This window comes from Delphinapterus leucas, chromosome 17 (assembly GCF_059928025.1).
Source record: "Delphinapterus leucas isolate spDelLeu-1000000601 "Yukka" chromosome 17, BTC_Dleu_Yukka2, whole genome shotgun sequence".
Lineage (NCBI taxonomy): Eukaryota > Metazoa > Chordata > Mammalia > Artiodactyla > Monodontidae > Delphinapterus > Delphinapterus leucas.
In genome coordinates, this window is record NC_143145.1 from 43,224,118 (window position 1) to 43,238,338 (window position 14,221).

Here is a 14,221-nt window from a genome sequence, read left to right on the forward strand (position 1 = left end):
GCACTCCCGGCAATGTGACAGTGTCTTAATACAAGCTCCCAGGGGACTAATCTGGGTCTTTCTTTCATAATTAAATATTCATGGGACTTACTACCACTACTACTACTACTACTATTACATAGCTAACATCTACATAGCATTTACTATGTGCCAGGCACTCTTCTAAGCACCGTACACACGTTAACTCATTTAACCTTCCCAATAACTCTATGAATAGGTAATATTATCCCCTTTTACAGATGAGCAAGATACCCCAAACCACCCAGCTACTACGTGGTGGTGCCAGGACTTGAATACAGGCAGTGCGGCTCAAGAGTTTGCGTTCTCAGCCACTATCCTTTACTGCCTTACTGCCTCTCTTATAGGCAATGTATTTTCTTGTGAACCATGACATGCAGCCAGACAGTCTCCTAGCCCATGGACCGTCAATTATACCAGAGCGATCTGACTGTGGAAGGTCCCCTCTTGCGCCTCTGTCCATTCACTTACTCTTCCGGGTACTGAGTATTCATTTGTAGGTAGGCTGGGAAACTTAGCTTGGTTAAACTCTGCATACACTGTGGCTTGATGTAAAAGCCTTTAATGATATGGCTCCTGTTTTCCTTTCCAACCATCTCCCTCCAAAACCCCCAAATGTACTGTCGTGTGTTCCTTTACGGGACAGTCAGTCAGGTTCGGCCACAAGAAGAGACACAGTAGAGGCTCAGGAAAACAAAGTTTATTATACTCACAGGTCAGAAACAGGAGGCACCCACGCCATGCAGAGCCACATGGGGAAGCGCCAGTGTTGGTCAGGAGGCAAAGGGACAGGAGCGAGGGGAGAGCCTAGGCCATGGCCTTTATTAGTTTCTGCATTTCTGCAGGAAAGGCAAGGCAGGGCAGGGTAACAACTTAGGACTGGTTACTTTGAATAATTACAGCAGGCTCTAAGCGATAGGAGTGGTCCCTGGTTGCCTGGTACCTGGTCCTGGGATGACCAAGGCAGAGGAATATTGCTTCCGGTGGGGGTAAGGGCCAGATGGTGCAGGTATGGCTCTGGATTGGTGAGTTTGCATATCAGAGGCCTGCTTCTGTGTGGGTCCTTTGCTACCTCTAAGAATTGGCTAGTCCCAGCAGGGCAGTCTCTCCCCAGTCCGAAAAAACTTTTAAGATGTTAAAACATCATAATATACAGAATATTGTTTTAAATATAAACAGTATATGTATTCCGTATTCAAACAATCTGTAGTAGCCAATGGCCATATGCTTCACCTCAGAGCATATATTGTTCCTTGCTTTGATTGCACTTGTCTTGTTTATCTTTAAATCTTAGATCAAATACCACTCTGTCAAGTCAAAGCCCTGATGACCAGAGATGCGCAGTTACGAGCTTTCCCCACATCACACCCTAGTGGCTGCAGCACTTTTCAGATTGCTGTAATTATGGTTAATATACCTGTTTCCTCTACTAATTGTCTTACCCTTCTGAGGGGCCAGGGAGTGGGAATGGGTAGAAATGTTGCTTGAATGAATGTATAAATGAATAAGCAAATGAAATAAACCCTCCCTTCCAGAGACAACATTCCACTCTCTACTCTTTTCTAATCTGTACCACAAACCACACCTACAAAATGGGGTAACAGCTCCTTCTTGCCTCCTTTCACTAAAGGTCTGACATCTATCAAGGCCTCTTCCTTGTTGAGGCTGGGGTGACTGAGGCAGAAGTAAGGTCCAGGATTTTCATTGCTTAGTTACTGAAATCAGTAATCTCAGTTTTAATATCATAGAATTAATTTATTAGCAAGATAGAATATACATTTGAAGGCACATATTTCAAACTAAAATATTTTAAAATTCCAGTGTTCATAGTTTACCATTATAAGCCTATCTTAACGAATTAATCCTTACAAGTGGTAAGCAAAGGATATTATTTCCATTATAAAGATGTGGAATGAAGCTCAAAGATGCCAAACAACTTGGTGTAAAGTCACAAAGCTAGTAAGTGACAAAGGGCAAAATTCTAATTCAAATCCATGGCTTCTGTTACTAAATTTGGAGCATTTTTCCATTAAGCCACACTGCTCTTCAACTTACATTTATTTCCTCTCAGCTTTTATTGTCAATGTTTACCAACAACAAAAAGGTACATGTTTCATGCTTGCAAGCACTGTGTTAATGGTCATTTTGAATGCTTCTCAATCTAGGTAAACAGCAGAGCCTTCTCAAAAGGCAGTTTGCTAGGGCAGCAGTATGAAAGAAGTAAGCGAGTATAAACATCTCAAATAGAGAGACTGATCTGCAGAATTATTTCAAGGGCCTATGCATTTCTAAGGAGTATAGGACTTCCCTGGTGGCACAGTGGTTGAGAATCTGCCTGCTAATGCAGGGGACACGGGTTCGAGACCTGGTCTGGGAAGATCCCACATGCCGCGGAGCAACTGGGCCCGTGAGCCATAACTACTGAGCCTGAGCGTCTGGGGACTGTGCTCCGCAACAAGACAGGCCGCGATAGTGAGAGGCCCGCACACCGCGATGAAGAGTGGCCCCCGCTTGCCGCAACTAGAGAAAGCCCTCGCCCAGAAACGAAGACCCAACACAGCCAAAAATAAATTTATTTTAAAAAATAAATAAATAAATAAGGAGGATAGAAAGCACACAGCAGCTTGTAAAGAACCTCTAGGTGAACCTAGGGTCATTATGAAATGACCAAGAGATTTATCAAATGTTTCTATGTAATCAGTAGAATTAAGGATATAATATACAAAGTACAGTGGGTTGGTTTTACAGAAATAGACAAAAGATTATGGGTCTAGTAGAAAATTAAGCACATGATCACAAAGTTTAAATCATGGAAATATGAACACAAGAGTCAATAGTATATGAAAACCTGTACACCCTTTTATGTATCTAACCAAAATAAAAATAATATTGTACAAAACTACTTTCAAATGATTTTTTAAATGTCTTTTCTCTGTCTTAATTTATCAGCAGGTGAGCCAACAGATCATATTTTTTGAAATTTCCACTTAGATACATTCACACGAATATTAACTTCTTTTATGTAGAATGAGAGTCGTATTTCTTTCATAAGCTTCTGAGTAGGTAGCTTTAAAAATCCATGCTGGTACATTTACTTATCTCTGAGGCTTTTAGAAAGGCATTTCTGTACTGTGACCCTTAAGAAACCAGAGTTTCAAATCCTCAACTTATTAGCCTCCCCTCTTCTCAGTCATCCTCAAGATTCAGAGAATGTAAAGGATTCAGCTTTAGCAATGGCTGGGGACACCCGCCCCAATACTGTTGTATTCCTAAACGCTATTTCATAAAATACATATTAATAAAACAGGAAAGAGAAACACCAAATGTTTTATTCTATATTTTCAATTCAGTAATATAAACAATATTTACATAGCATTACATTTAAGTATTTACACATTAACATAGAAGGCAGTAAGAAATGTTGCTTTGGGGGTTAATGACCATTATACTTGAAATAAGGTGACTTTCAAGTTCATGGTACACAATGAAAAGGATTATTAAAGAGCATATTGAAGAAAAATAATATCACGGAAAACTATTAGCTACATGGCTCAGGATTTACATTAATTATATTTTGGCTCCTCATATTTTTTTCCTTATTTTAAAAAAAAATACTAGCCTACTAACTTATGAAGCCTAAGTTTACTTTCAATAAATCACCTTGTTAACATAACTTACAGTTTGTTATTTACAATCTTTAAACATAATTGAAGAGCAAAGCTTTGGGAGTGCTCTTAAAATGTTAAGTAATGAATAAATGTATAAAAAACTATACTGAGGAAAATGTCACATATTACAGCTCAATAATGTAAATGATATTAGAGAGATAAACATACTTCATGGAAAGAGTATATTGACCTAATAATACAGGTATACAAAGGAATGACTATGTACCATTTCACGAGGTGCCTATTATTCCAATAGTGAATCAGTCCACTGCCAAACAGGGTGAACAATTAAAATGAGGCAAATTGATTCAGCCCATATACAATTTCAAATTTCTAAGTAAACTTGAAAATATTTTCAACATTTATTTAACCATAAAATATGTAAAACAAAATACTGAATTGAAAACTAGGCTTGAACTTGGAATCAAAATTCTTTTTCAGTGTGAGAAAATATAGGCAAAACTAGTTCATAAAATAATCTACAGAGACAAATGATGGGGACTGTTTTGAATATCATTAAAAAAATGTTATGCTGAAAGCAATATTTAGATTTTTTTTTGTCCCATTGTCAGAGCTATCTAGTCTATAAGCTGGTGAATTAAATACCATGCATAATAGGAAAATAATATTTTCCACTGTATCACACTACATGTTCACAAAGCAAGTTATGTATCTACAAGTTATAAAAATAAATCTGTAGATTAAAAAACAAATAAAAATAGAATAATTTGTATTACAAGTTTTAAAAAATATGGCAAACTAACCTGATAATCATGACTTTGTTTTTGCCATGATTATAATTGTCTTTATCTAGTCAATAAATTAAATCAGAAATCTTTGATCCACCAGTGTTTTGGATGCCAAATTCTTCTGTCCTACTGTATTACGAATAAATCTAAAAATCTGAAAAAAAAGTAAAACAATCCAGAAGGAAAAAAATATATATAAAGGAAATTAATTGTGCACATCAATTAAAATATCTAAATTAAACTAGCTAATTCTCTCAACTATTTATTTTCATGTATCAGACATCTGAATTCCATGGCAATACACAAAATTATTTCAAGACTATTATCATCTTTCATAATACTAAAGCAGTGTGCGTCCCTATTCAGAATATATTTTTATAAATTAATAATACAAATCCCCTTAGGTTCACAGGAATATACTTTTAAATATTTGGCAAGACAAGTTTCCTCTAGCTCTAAAAGCTATGGAAACGTCAAAAGAACTGTTAGGAACAGAAGTTGTTCTAATTCTAGATCCCTATCAAAAACTAATATATCTTATTAACTCATATACTTCTTTGACATAGTGGGGAATATTTGGGTGTTATGAATACTAACATTTCTAGAACAAATTTGGTTTTTCTTGAAGTCTCCATTTCAGGCTCCACACCCATCCACGCAATTGTTTTCTAATCCAAGCAGATAGGGGATGTGTGAGAGTTACAAGTTAAAGTGGCTGAGCCTCGAGCTACATCTCAGAGCTTGCCTTTTTGTTACAGTAACATCTGGTACACAGGGTGAATGGGACTCTAATTACTGCTCACTGCTGGCATGTAGGAGAGATGGATAATTTAAATGTCTTCCTATTAGGTTCCTTTCACATTTGCTCAAGCAACTTACGCCTTCCCCGAGACCTCAGTACTTCATTGACCCTGAAGGAAAGTGTAGAATGAACCTCGTTGAAATGTTTTTCCTTTTTTTGGCAGGGCGAATCATATTCTAAATCTTTATAAATTCCTAGTGAGACTATATATTGTTACTCTCTGCTATAAAAATAAATATCTACTTCTAACATACTTCTTTTAAATGAAACCCAGAAAAAATTCTTAAATTTACCTCTTGCTGTAGGTACGTAAGGAAGGATGCTAAAATAAAATTTTGGCAAGCCAAATCCACAACACAGAAGAACATCAGATCATAAATAAGAAGAGTGGCTTCATTTCCATAATACAGAACACTGCTGAAAGAATAACTTTCATCTATCAAAAAAAAAAGCAATTTGTAAGACATAAATTAGAAATTTAAAAATAGAATAAACCTGTGATAAATTTCTGGTGATAAAACTTGGATATTTAAAAACAACTAGTTACTATAATACTTCATGGCTATTGTATGTCAATTATACCTGAATTTAAAAAAAGAAAAAAATACTTCATGGTTTACAAAAAATAATGGGTATTAAAATTTGCTAATCTAAAAGGTTAATCAAAGAACTCTGCTCATAAAAAGCAGTTTTATCATTTGCACCAAGGGTTGTAATTGCTAGTAGTTTAAGTATACAGTCAATATCTTTCAATGATCAGGTAATGAATATCCCTTCTCTGTTTATATAACTAAAGGCTAAAGAATCTCAGAAAGATTCTCTGAGATAGATTAAGTTTAAAAAGCAAAACACACTTTTCTGTACAGCAGAGAATTAACACAGCATTGTATATCAACTATACTTCAATTAAAATAAATAAATAAAAAGCAAAACAAAACCAGCAAGGACTAGAATAGTGTGCTATAATTTATGTCTCAAGTAGTCCCCTAAGGTTCTTCTCTGAGACCTTTTCTCTTCTCACTCCCCAAGTAGGGGTTCATCCTTTTCGGGATGTGAACACCCTTTTAAGATTCTAATGAAAGCTACAGACCCTTTCACGAGAGGAAGTGGGGGAAGTACACATATACAAATCTTGCACACAATTTCAGGGAGGTACAGAGAGTCACTTCAGTGATTCAGCTGCCCACGGATACCCAGTTAGGATACTTGCTGTTAACATTCTTTTTTGATCAGGGAGTTAGTTATAGGAATATATTCAGTTTGTGAAAATTCACTGGCCATTAAGCTATATCCTTACAAGATATGCACTTCTGTACATATAGTTGTATACATATTTTAAAAAAATAAACAAGCCAGCAATATACAATCTTCGTGGGTGACCTTTCACTGCCATCGCTCCAGCAATGATCTCATTTGATGAGACTCCCCAGCTTACTGTGTGCCTTTACTTTCTCCTAAGATCCAGTCCCCCAGTTCCTTACATTTAATGGCTTACTGGACATCTCTTCCTAGATGTCCCAAAGGTACCTCAAGACACAACATATTCAAAACCAAATTCATCCTCTTTCCTTCAAAACCTGGTCCTCCATCTGCACTTCCTGTCTCAGAGAAGGGTGGCACCACCACCAACCACCTAGTCACACAAGCTGGAAATCTGGATGATTTTTGACTACTCTTTCTCTCCTACGTTCTTTTCCTTAACATCTCTGGCAATCTTTTCTTCCTCTTTATCCTCATCACTACTGCCTTAGCTCATATTCTCCTAATTTCCCAATAGAGATGAAGAAATTGTTGATGATGATTTTATTATTATTAGAAACGGTAACATCATTTTTCTGAGTGCCTACCCATACCAGGTTCTTTACACAATGATTACACAGGTGTAAATGCAACCACCTTTAGAAGGTTATATTTAATTTTATAGAGAGGGCATTAAAGTTCAGAAAGGGTAAACAACTTTCTCAAGTGCACAAAACTAGTAGTCAGATTTTGAACCCAAGACCAGAAAACTTTATTGTGAAAGCTATATTCCTAATGACTAAGCTATATTCTTTAATATGAAAGCTATGTTCTTAATGACTAAGTTATATTGTTATAGTCTTACATCTGTTTAACTCAACCTATTCACTACTGCCAGAATAATTCTTCCAATTTATAAATCAGATATGCTGAAGGCTTTCTGATGACATCCATGTTCATTTGCAGTGGTTTCCAAATTGTTCTGATCATGTATCCTTATCAGAATAAAATGCTGAGCATGCATCCCATAATAGGCGTAGTTTATTAATTACTACTACATATAATTTTTCCAAAATATAAATTAAGAATGATGGAATTGCAAATATACAAATAGACTTTTTAGTATTTTCTTCTCACACCTCCATGGATCAACCTGCACACACCTTGTAGGACAAAAATTTTTTTAAAAATGTTTTTGGAAACAAGTGCTCTATAGGATAAAGCAAAACTCCTTAGGGTGTCAGACAAGGCCTTTGGGATTCAGTCTCTGCCCTCTTTATTGTTCATGCACTCTCTCTCACTGACCCACTTCATTCGAGGCTTCAATCATAAAGTTCCTTAAGTGTATAATGCCCTTTCCCCCTTCTGTACAAACGTCTTCACCTCTCTTACCTGGACCCTCCTGTTTGACACCACCACCTTATTTTTTAAGACCCAGTTCAAACTTCACCATGTTGCCTCTCTGGCTTCACCCTGTATCTAGTTAGATTTTCTACTTCCCTTTCTGCACCCAGTGCAACCTGCATCTGCACAGACTTCTATCCCAGCATCACTCCACTCACCCAATCACATGCCTACTTTCCACAGTCTACTAAACAAGATGCCCAAGGGAGGGACCATTAGTCTGTGTATCCCAGGACTGACACAATATGTGACACTCAATAACACAAGGGTAAGTGATATCTAGGCCAGGACACTGGTTATACCATTTCCATTCTTCCCAAGCCACACAAGAGGTTATCAGTCACATTGACAGTGACATATATACTTCCTTTTTAATGATAAAAAAACATGTTTAGTCACTATTCCTGTCACACAGGTACATGCAATTTTTAAGAAGTTGGATAAAATGAAAAATTAAATGTTAAAGATAAATCATGAACATTATTCTTAAGTGTTTCATAAGTGTGCCACTGAATGAACAGTCCAATAAAATCTGAACTTTATGTATTTGTTTTACTATCTCTTCCATGTCTACCACTGATTTTGTTTTGTTTTGTTTTGGCCGTGCCGTGTGGCATGTGGGATCTTAGTTCCTTGAACCAGGGATTGAACCCATGCCCCCTGCATTGGGAGTGTGGAGCCTTAACCACTGGACCACCAGGGAAGTCTTGTTTGATTTTGAAATTCAGCTTTTTTTAACTTTCTTGTAGAATAATTATCTTTTATATATTTGTTTCTTGCTATTGATACATGACATAATGAAACGGGACACAGAAAACTACTGTAATTCCTTGAAGTTAACTAAGTTCATTATGTTTCCTATATAAAAGTATAAAATCAAAAGACAGGAACTACAAGAATGTTTTTTCAAACTTGGAAAATAATAATCAAGTTCAGCAAAGGCATTTGAAGGATACCATTGTAAAAGATGCTTTTTTCCATTGGTTCCATGAATTCCATTCCAAGAATTCTTTCAAGAAGCAATTTATCTTTTATAAAGTAGTCCATTTCCTTATGAACCTAATATAAAAAACGAGAGTCATTTCAAAAATAGCAGTGGAATGAATGCTTCCCAATTTTTGTAAAGTCAGAAGGAGAGAAAAAGAAAAATGAATAGGACACAAAGAAAATCTGTTCTTCAAAGACAATTTACTACGCTGGACTTTATAACAAAATACTCTTTAGGAATGTTTTAAATTTTAAATGCTATTAGTAGTACTTAGGACTAGATATACTGAAAATCAATTTATAAGAAGCTTTTTAGGAATACAATCATAGCATATTTCTACAATAAATAATTGATAATATTTGTAAAGTAACAAAATTCCAGTACAGACATATTTTAAGGTAATCATCATGCTAATAGACAGGTAAAAATCTTTTCCTTTTACATAACTTAACCCCATTCCTAAGCCACAGTATTAGTTTTTACAGCAAAAACAAACAAACAAAAAAACCCCACAAGGCATAAGTCCATTGACTTGGTTGACTGAAGAAATAATTGACACTCCTCGTTAACTTTTTAAAAATTGCATTTTGATTCTAGCTTAAAAATAAATGATGATACATACATGATCGATGAAAGAGCCAAGAAATTTATTCATAGTATGATATGCTTTTATGCTCTGCTCAAAAGTACTTCCTGATGAACTCAATAGTCTAGCAGGGCCATTTTTCTAACGTGAAAAAGAGACAAGGATAAATGCAACATGGCTTACATCCTTGGTATCTAAATAACATGAAATACTGACAAAATATATGTGAATTGTACTTTATACAAACCCTTGTTAGTGTCTCATGGATTCTGTCATACTGTTGTCTCATTTGGCTAGAAATAGCAATTTGAAAAGTTTGACCATCTGTATTGGGTATCAAACCTCTTTGGCTACACAAATTTTCCTGAAAAGTTAAAAAGTTTAAATTAAGATCAAGATTATGAAAATTTTGCCTATCTTAAAAAGAAAATACAATATTTAACATTACAAGATTTGGAAGCCAACTGAAATTGTACTGAACTATTATATTTGAGACAATGAGAGCCCAACAGTATTCAAGGTTCCCACTCCCCTCTAGGTTTTACTAATTTCTATTTCGTCATACTTACTTGCAGGTGCTCTATCATCTCCTTTACTCTGCCTACTTAAAAAAAACCTCATACTAAGTTCACTGTATATTGATATTCTTAGTTTTTTTTTTTTTTTTTAAAGGGCTTCAAATGCTTGGCTTTTTAAAAATTTATTTATTTATTTATTTATTTATTTATGGCTGTGTTGGGTCCTCATTTCTGCGTGAGGGCTTCCTCCAGCTGCGGCAAGCGGGGGCCACTCTTCATTGTGGTGCGCGGGCCCCTCACTATCACGGCCTCTCTCGTTGCAGAGCACAGGCTCCAGACACGCAGGCTCAGTAGTTGTGGCTCACGGGCCCAGCCGCTCCGCGGCATGTGGGATCCTCCCAGACCAGGGCTCGAACCCGTGTCCCCTGCATTAGCAGGCAGACTCTCAACCACTGCGCCACCAGGGAAGACCATTCTTAGCTTTTTTATAATTAATTTATTGCTCTTTAATAAATGACAAAAAGTCTAGTCTTAGAATTAGCTACTTTTATAAATGGTCTTTTTTGTTTTCTAAACACTTTAACATGCTTCCTTAATCAATTCCAATAAAAAAGGTAGTGATACATGACCCAATGGTTAATGTTATAGACCAGATATCTATTTCATCTCTTTCTTTTTTAATTATTATTATTATTTTTACATCTTTATTGGAGTATAATTGCTTTACAGTGGTGTGTTAGTTTCTGCTTTATAACAAAGTGAATCAGTTATACTCAGGTCTCTTTGACACGACTTGAATCCTGAGAACCATATGCCTGTCAGTTTGCCCTACCCCCGACCTAGCCAATTCTCATAGACGCTTTAGGGTTCAGCATAAGTATTCTTGCCTCCATTCTCAATTTTATTTGCCTACTCTGGAGCTTAACATCCTCCTCCTTTATCTAAACCTAAGCTGGAAACATAATATAACACTTGGTTTTCTACTGACTTAAAGGCAGTCTATGTGTAGTGAATTTCTCTATTTAAAAAAAAAAATTTTTTTTCCTGATTAAAAAAGCACATGCTGCTACAGATAATTTATAAAATATGGAGAAATACAAAAAAAGAAAAAAAATCACCTATAATCTGAACACCAAGAGATACAGGTATTTTAAGGTATTTCATTTCCAGTTGTTGTCTAGGCATATACATATAGATGGCATAAAACTGGGATCGTACTGATTTCTTTTTCACTTAACATTATATCCTCAGCAACTCCCCATGTCATTAAATGTTCTATAAAACATGATTTTTAATGTTTACCTAGGGTTTCACTGTATAGGTAAACCAATTTACTTAATATTCTCCCATTTTTACATATTTTTTGCCCTTATAAATTAAGCCCTGTGATGAAGATCCTGAACCTAAGTAGTTTTTCACATTGCTAATTATTTCCTTGAGTTAGATTAATAGAATCAGTAAGTCAAAGATAATGAACTCTTTATTTTTTTTAATTTTTGGCTGCATCAGGTCTTAGTTGCGGCACGCCGGCTCTTCCTTGTGGTGCGTGGGCTTCTCTCCAGTTGTGGCGTGCGGGCTTCTCTCTAGTTGTGGCATGCAGGTTTTTCCTCTCTCTTGCTGTGGTGTGTGGGCTCCAGAGCACATGGGCTCTGTAGTTTGCGGCATGCGGGCTCTAGTTGAGGCACGTGAGCTCAGTAGTTGTGGCGCATGGGCCCAGCTGTCCCGCGGCATGTGGGACCCTAGTTCCCCGACCAGGGATTGAACCCACGTCCCCTGCACTGTAAGGCAGATTCTGTACCACTGGACCACCAGGGAAGTCCCAAAGATAATGAATTCTTAAAAAACTCTTGCCAAATGCTTTCCAGCAGGTTTGTAAAAATGTATTCTGAGACCAGTGCCCATTTCACCCTGTCCTTGATTCTACTAACTATTAGCTTTTTAAAAAAAAGTTTGGTAATTTGAAGAAAGTAAAAATGTTATTTTTACATTCATTTCTTTTATGATTTATGAGGTGAATATTTTTTAGACATTTATTAGTCTCTTCTGTTTATTTACATATTAAAAAAATCTTTTTGTCATTTTTCCATGGGAGTTTTTTGTTTTTTCTGTTTTGTTTTTGTTTTTTGGCCACGCTCTGCGGCATGCAGGATCTCAGTTCCCCAACCAGGGATTGAACCTGTGTCCCCTGCAGTGGAAGTGTGGAGTCTTAACCACTGGACCACCAGGGAAGTCCCTCCATTGAGGTTTTAACTTAATTTGCTTACTGATTTATATGACTTTCAATAGCTATCAATATGTTTGTCATATTTACTATGAGAATTTTACCCCATGTCTTTTATTAATATAATTGTTGTCTACACAAATGTTCTACATTAATAAAGTAAAATCAACAAATACTTTTTTGATGCTTTCTGTATTTTATGCTTAGATTGTCATCTCCCAATCTGAAATATTCTTTTCTAGGTTTTCATAGTTTCATTTTTAAATTTAACCTTTCAGTCCAGGTATAATTTCTAACAGTTAACCAACTGATTCAGTTCAATGTATTAAACAAATTGTTCTTCTCTGAGATGTTGTTATCATCTATTAAGTTCTTGCAAGTCACAGGTATAGTCCCTTAATCAATAAATCCTCTTGGTTTTTCCTCTTAAGTACATATTTTTCTTTTTAAATTTTCTTATGGAAGTTTTCTAATATACATAGTAGAAAGAACAGCAAACCATCCATCACCCAACTTCAACAATTACCAACATTTTACCAATTTTCATCTATCCTCTCAACTTTTTTCTTTTAAAGCAAACCCCAGATACCATGTTATTTCATCTGCAAATACTTCTGTATGTATCTCTAACCAATAAGACCTTGAAAAAAAATGCCATTTTCACACCTAATAAAATTAATCTTTCCTTAATATAATTTAATATTTAGTCTATCAAATCTCCAAGATTTTTCCCAAAGATTTTTTTATAGTTGGTTTGTTTGAATCAGGATCCAATCAAAGTCTACATATTGTATTTGATTATTTTTTTTTCTTAAATTTCTCTTATATCTAACAGTCTTCTTCCACCACCACCACCACTTCTCCTTTTCTCTTCATGCCTTTGATTTGTTGGAGACACTGGGTCGTTTGTCCTGTGAGACATCCTAACATTTTGCATCTGGCTAATTGCTTCCTGTGGTATTATTTTGTCTCTATCCCCTCTATTTCCTGTAAACTGGTGGTTAGAGGCTTGATTACATTCAGGTTCAATTTTCTTAGGCAAGAATATTTCATGGGTGATATTATGTACTTCCCTACTGCATCATAACAGGAAGTGCATAATGTCAGTTTTCCTAACTTTTACTTGTAGTAAGGTTGAGCCAGTGTGTTCAGATTATATCAACCTGATTCCTCATTATAAAGTTCCCTGTCGTCCTTCACTTAATTTTTAGCATCCATTGATGATTGTAGCCTATAGGCATTAATCCATTAGTCATTACAAAATGGTGATTTTCTAACTTAGAATTCCTTTTACTTTCTTCCAACAGAAAAATCTTTCCCTCATGAATTATTTGGTTACTTTGAAATACAGTTCATAAAAGAACTGTAGGATGGAATTTGACTCATTCCCTTTCAGTGTTCAGGGTAATGAGCTGGTATCCTAGCAACTTTCAACAGTAATCAATGAGGATTTTTAAAAAAGATTACTACAAATCCCAGATTAAGAGAAACCACCTCTCAACTTAAAAAACAAAAAGATATAAAATACGTTCATACCGCTTCTCTTTTAAGATTCATATTCATTTCTTCCATATTAGTATCAGCATGCCCATGTACTGATCTACCATGAATGTAATAACCAAAACATCTGTGGGATAACAGAAACACTGATATCTATCAAAAGAGAAGAAGAAGCAGTTAGCAACTCATCTGCAAAACAATAAAAATTAAGTTCTTCTTAAAATTGCTTCCTTTCTCTCAAAATAATGAGGGTTGAATTCTTGGAAAACATATAAAGAGAATAGTAAGATAATAAAGGATAATGAGGTTATTTTAAAAAGTAGATGCAAAAGAGACTGGAGACACTCCCAAGAAAGGAAGAAACAGGGTTGATATATGAAAACTTTTCAGGGACTCAGGCTGAGTCAACTGTTTGGTGGCATAAGCAATTCATAATTAAGAAACTGCAAATAAAGAAGGAAAAATTAAGACAGTAAATATTAACTTGTAGCTTGTTATAACCATCTCTGGAATTAACCACCAGTGGAA

At 35.6% G+C, this 14,221-nt stretch overlaps 1 protein-coding gene across 6 annotated transcripts in view; it reads right to left on the reverse strand.

Annotated features, from left to right (window-relative positions):
* Positions 1-2,577: 2,577 nt before the first annotated feature.
* Positions 2,578-14,221, reverse strand: part of TMEM67 (transmembrane protein 67) — a 44,611-nt gene continuing 32,967 nt past the window's right edge. For all 6 annotated transcript variants that reach the window (XM_022584799.2, XM_022584797.3, XM_089898924.1 and 3 more), the window contains 6 exons: positions 13,730-13,846; positions 9,702-9,818; positions 9,491-9,595; positions 8,837-8,939; positions 5,531-5,673; positions 2,578-4,589 (listed from right to left, as the gene is read on the reverse strand). In XM_022584799.2, coding sequence (XP_022440507.2) covers positions 4,509-4,589; positions 5,531-5,673; positions 8,837-8,939; positions 9,491-9,595; positions 9,702-9,818; positions 13,730-13,846 — 666 coding nt within the window. In that variant the 3' untranslated portion in view covers positions 2,578-4,508. The remainder of the gene's footprint in view (positions 4,590-5,530; positions 5,674-8,836; positions 8,940-9,490; positions 9,596-9,701; positions 9,819-13,729; positions 13,847-14,221) is intronic.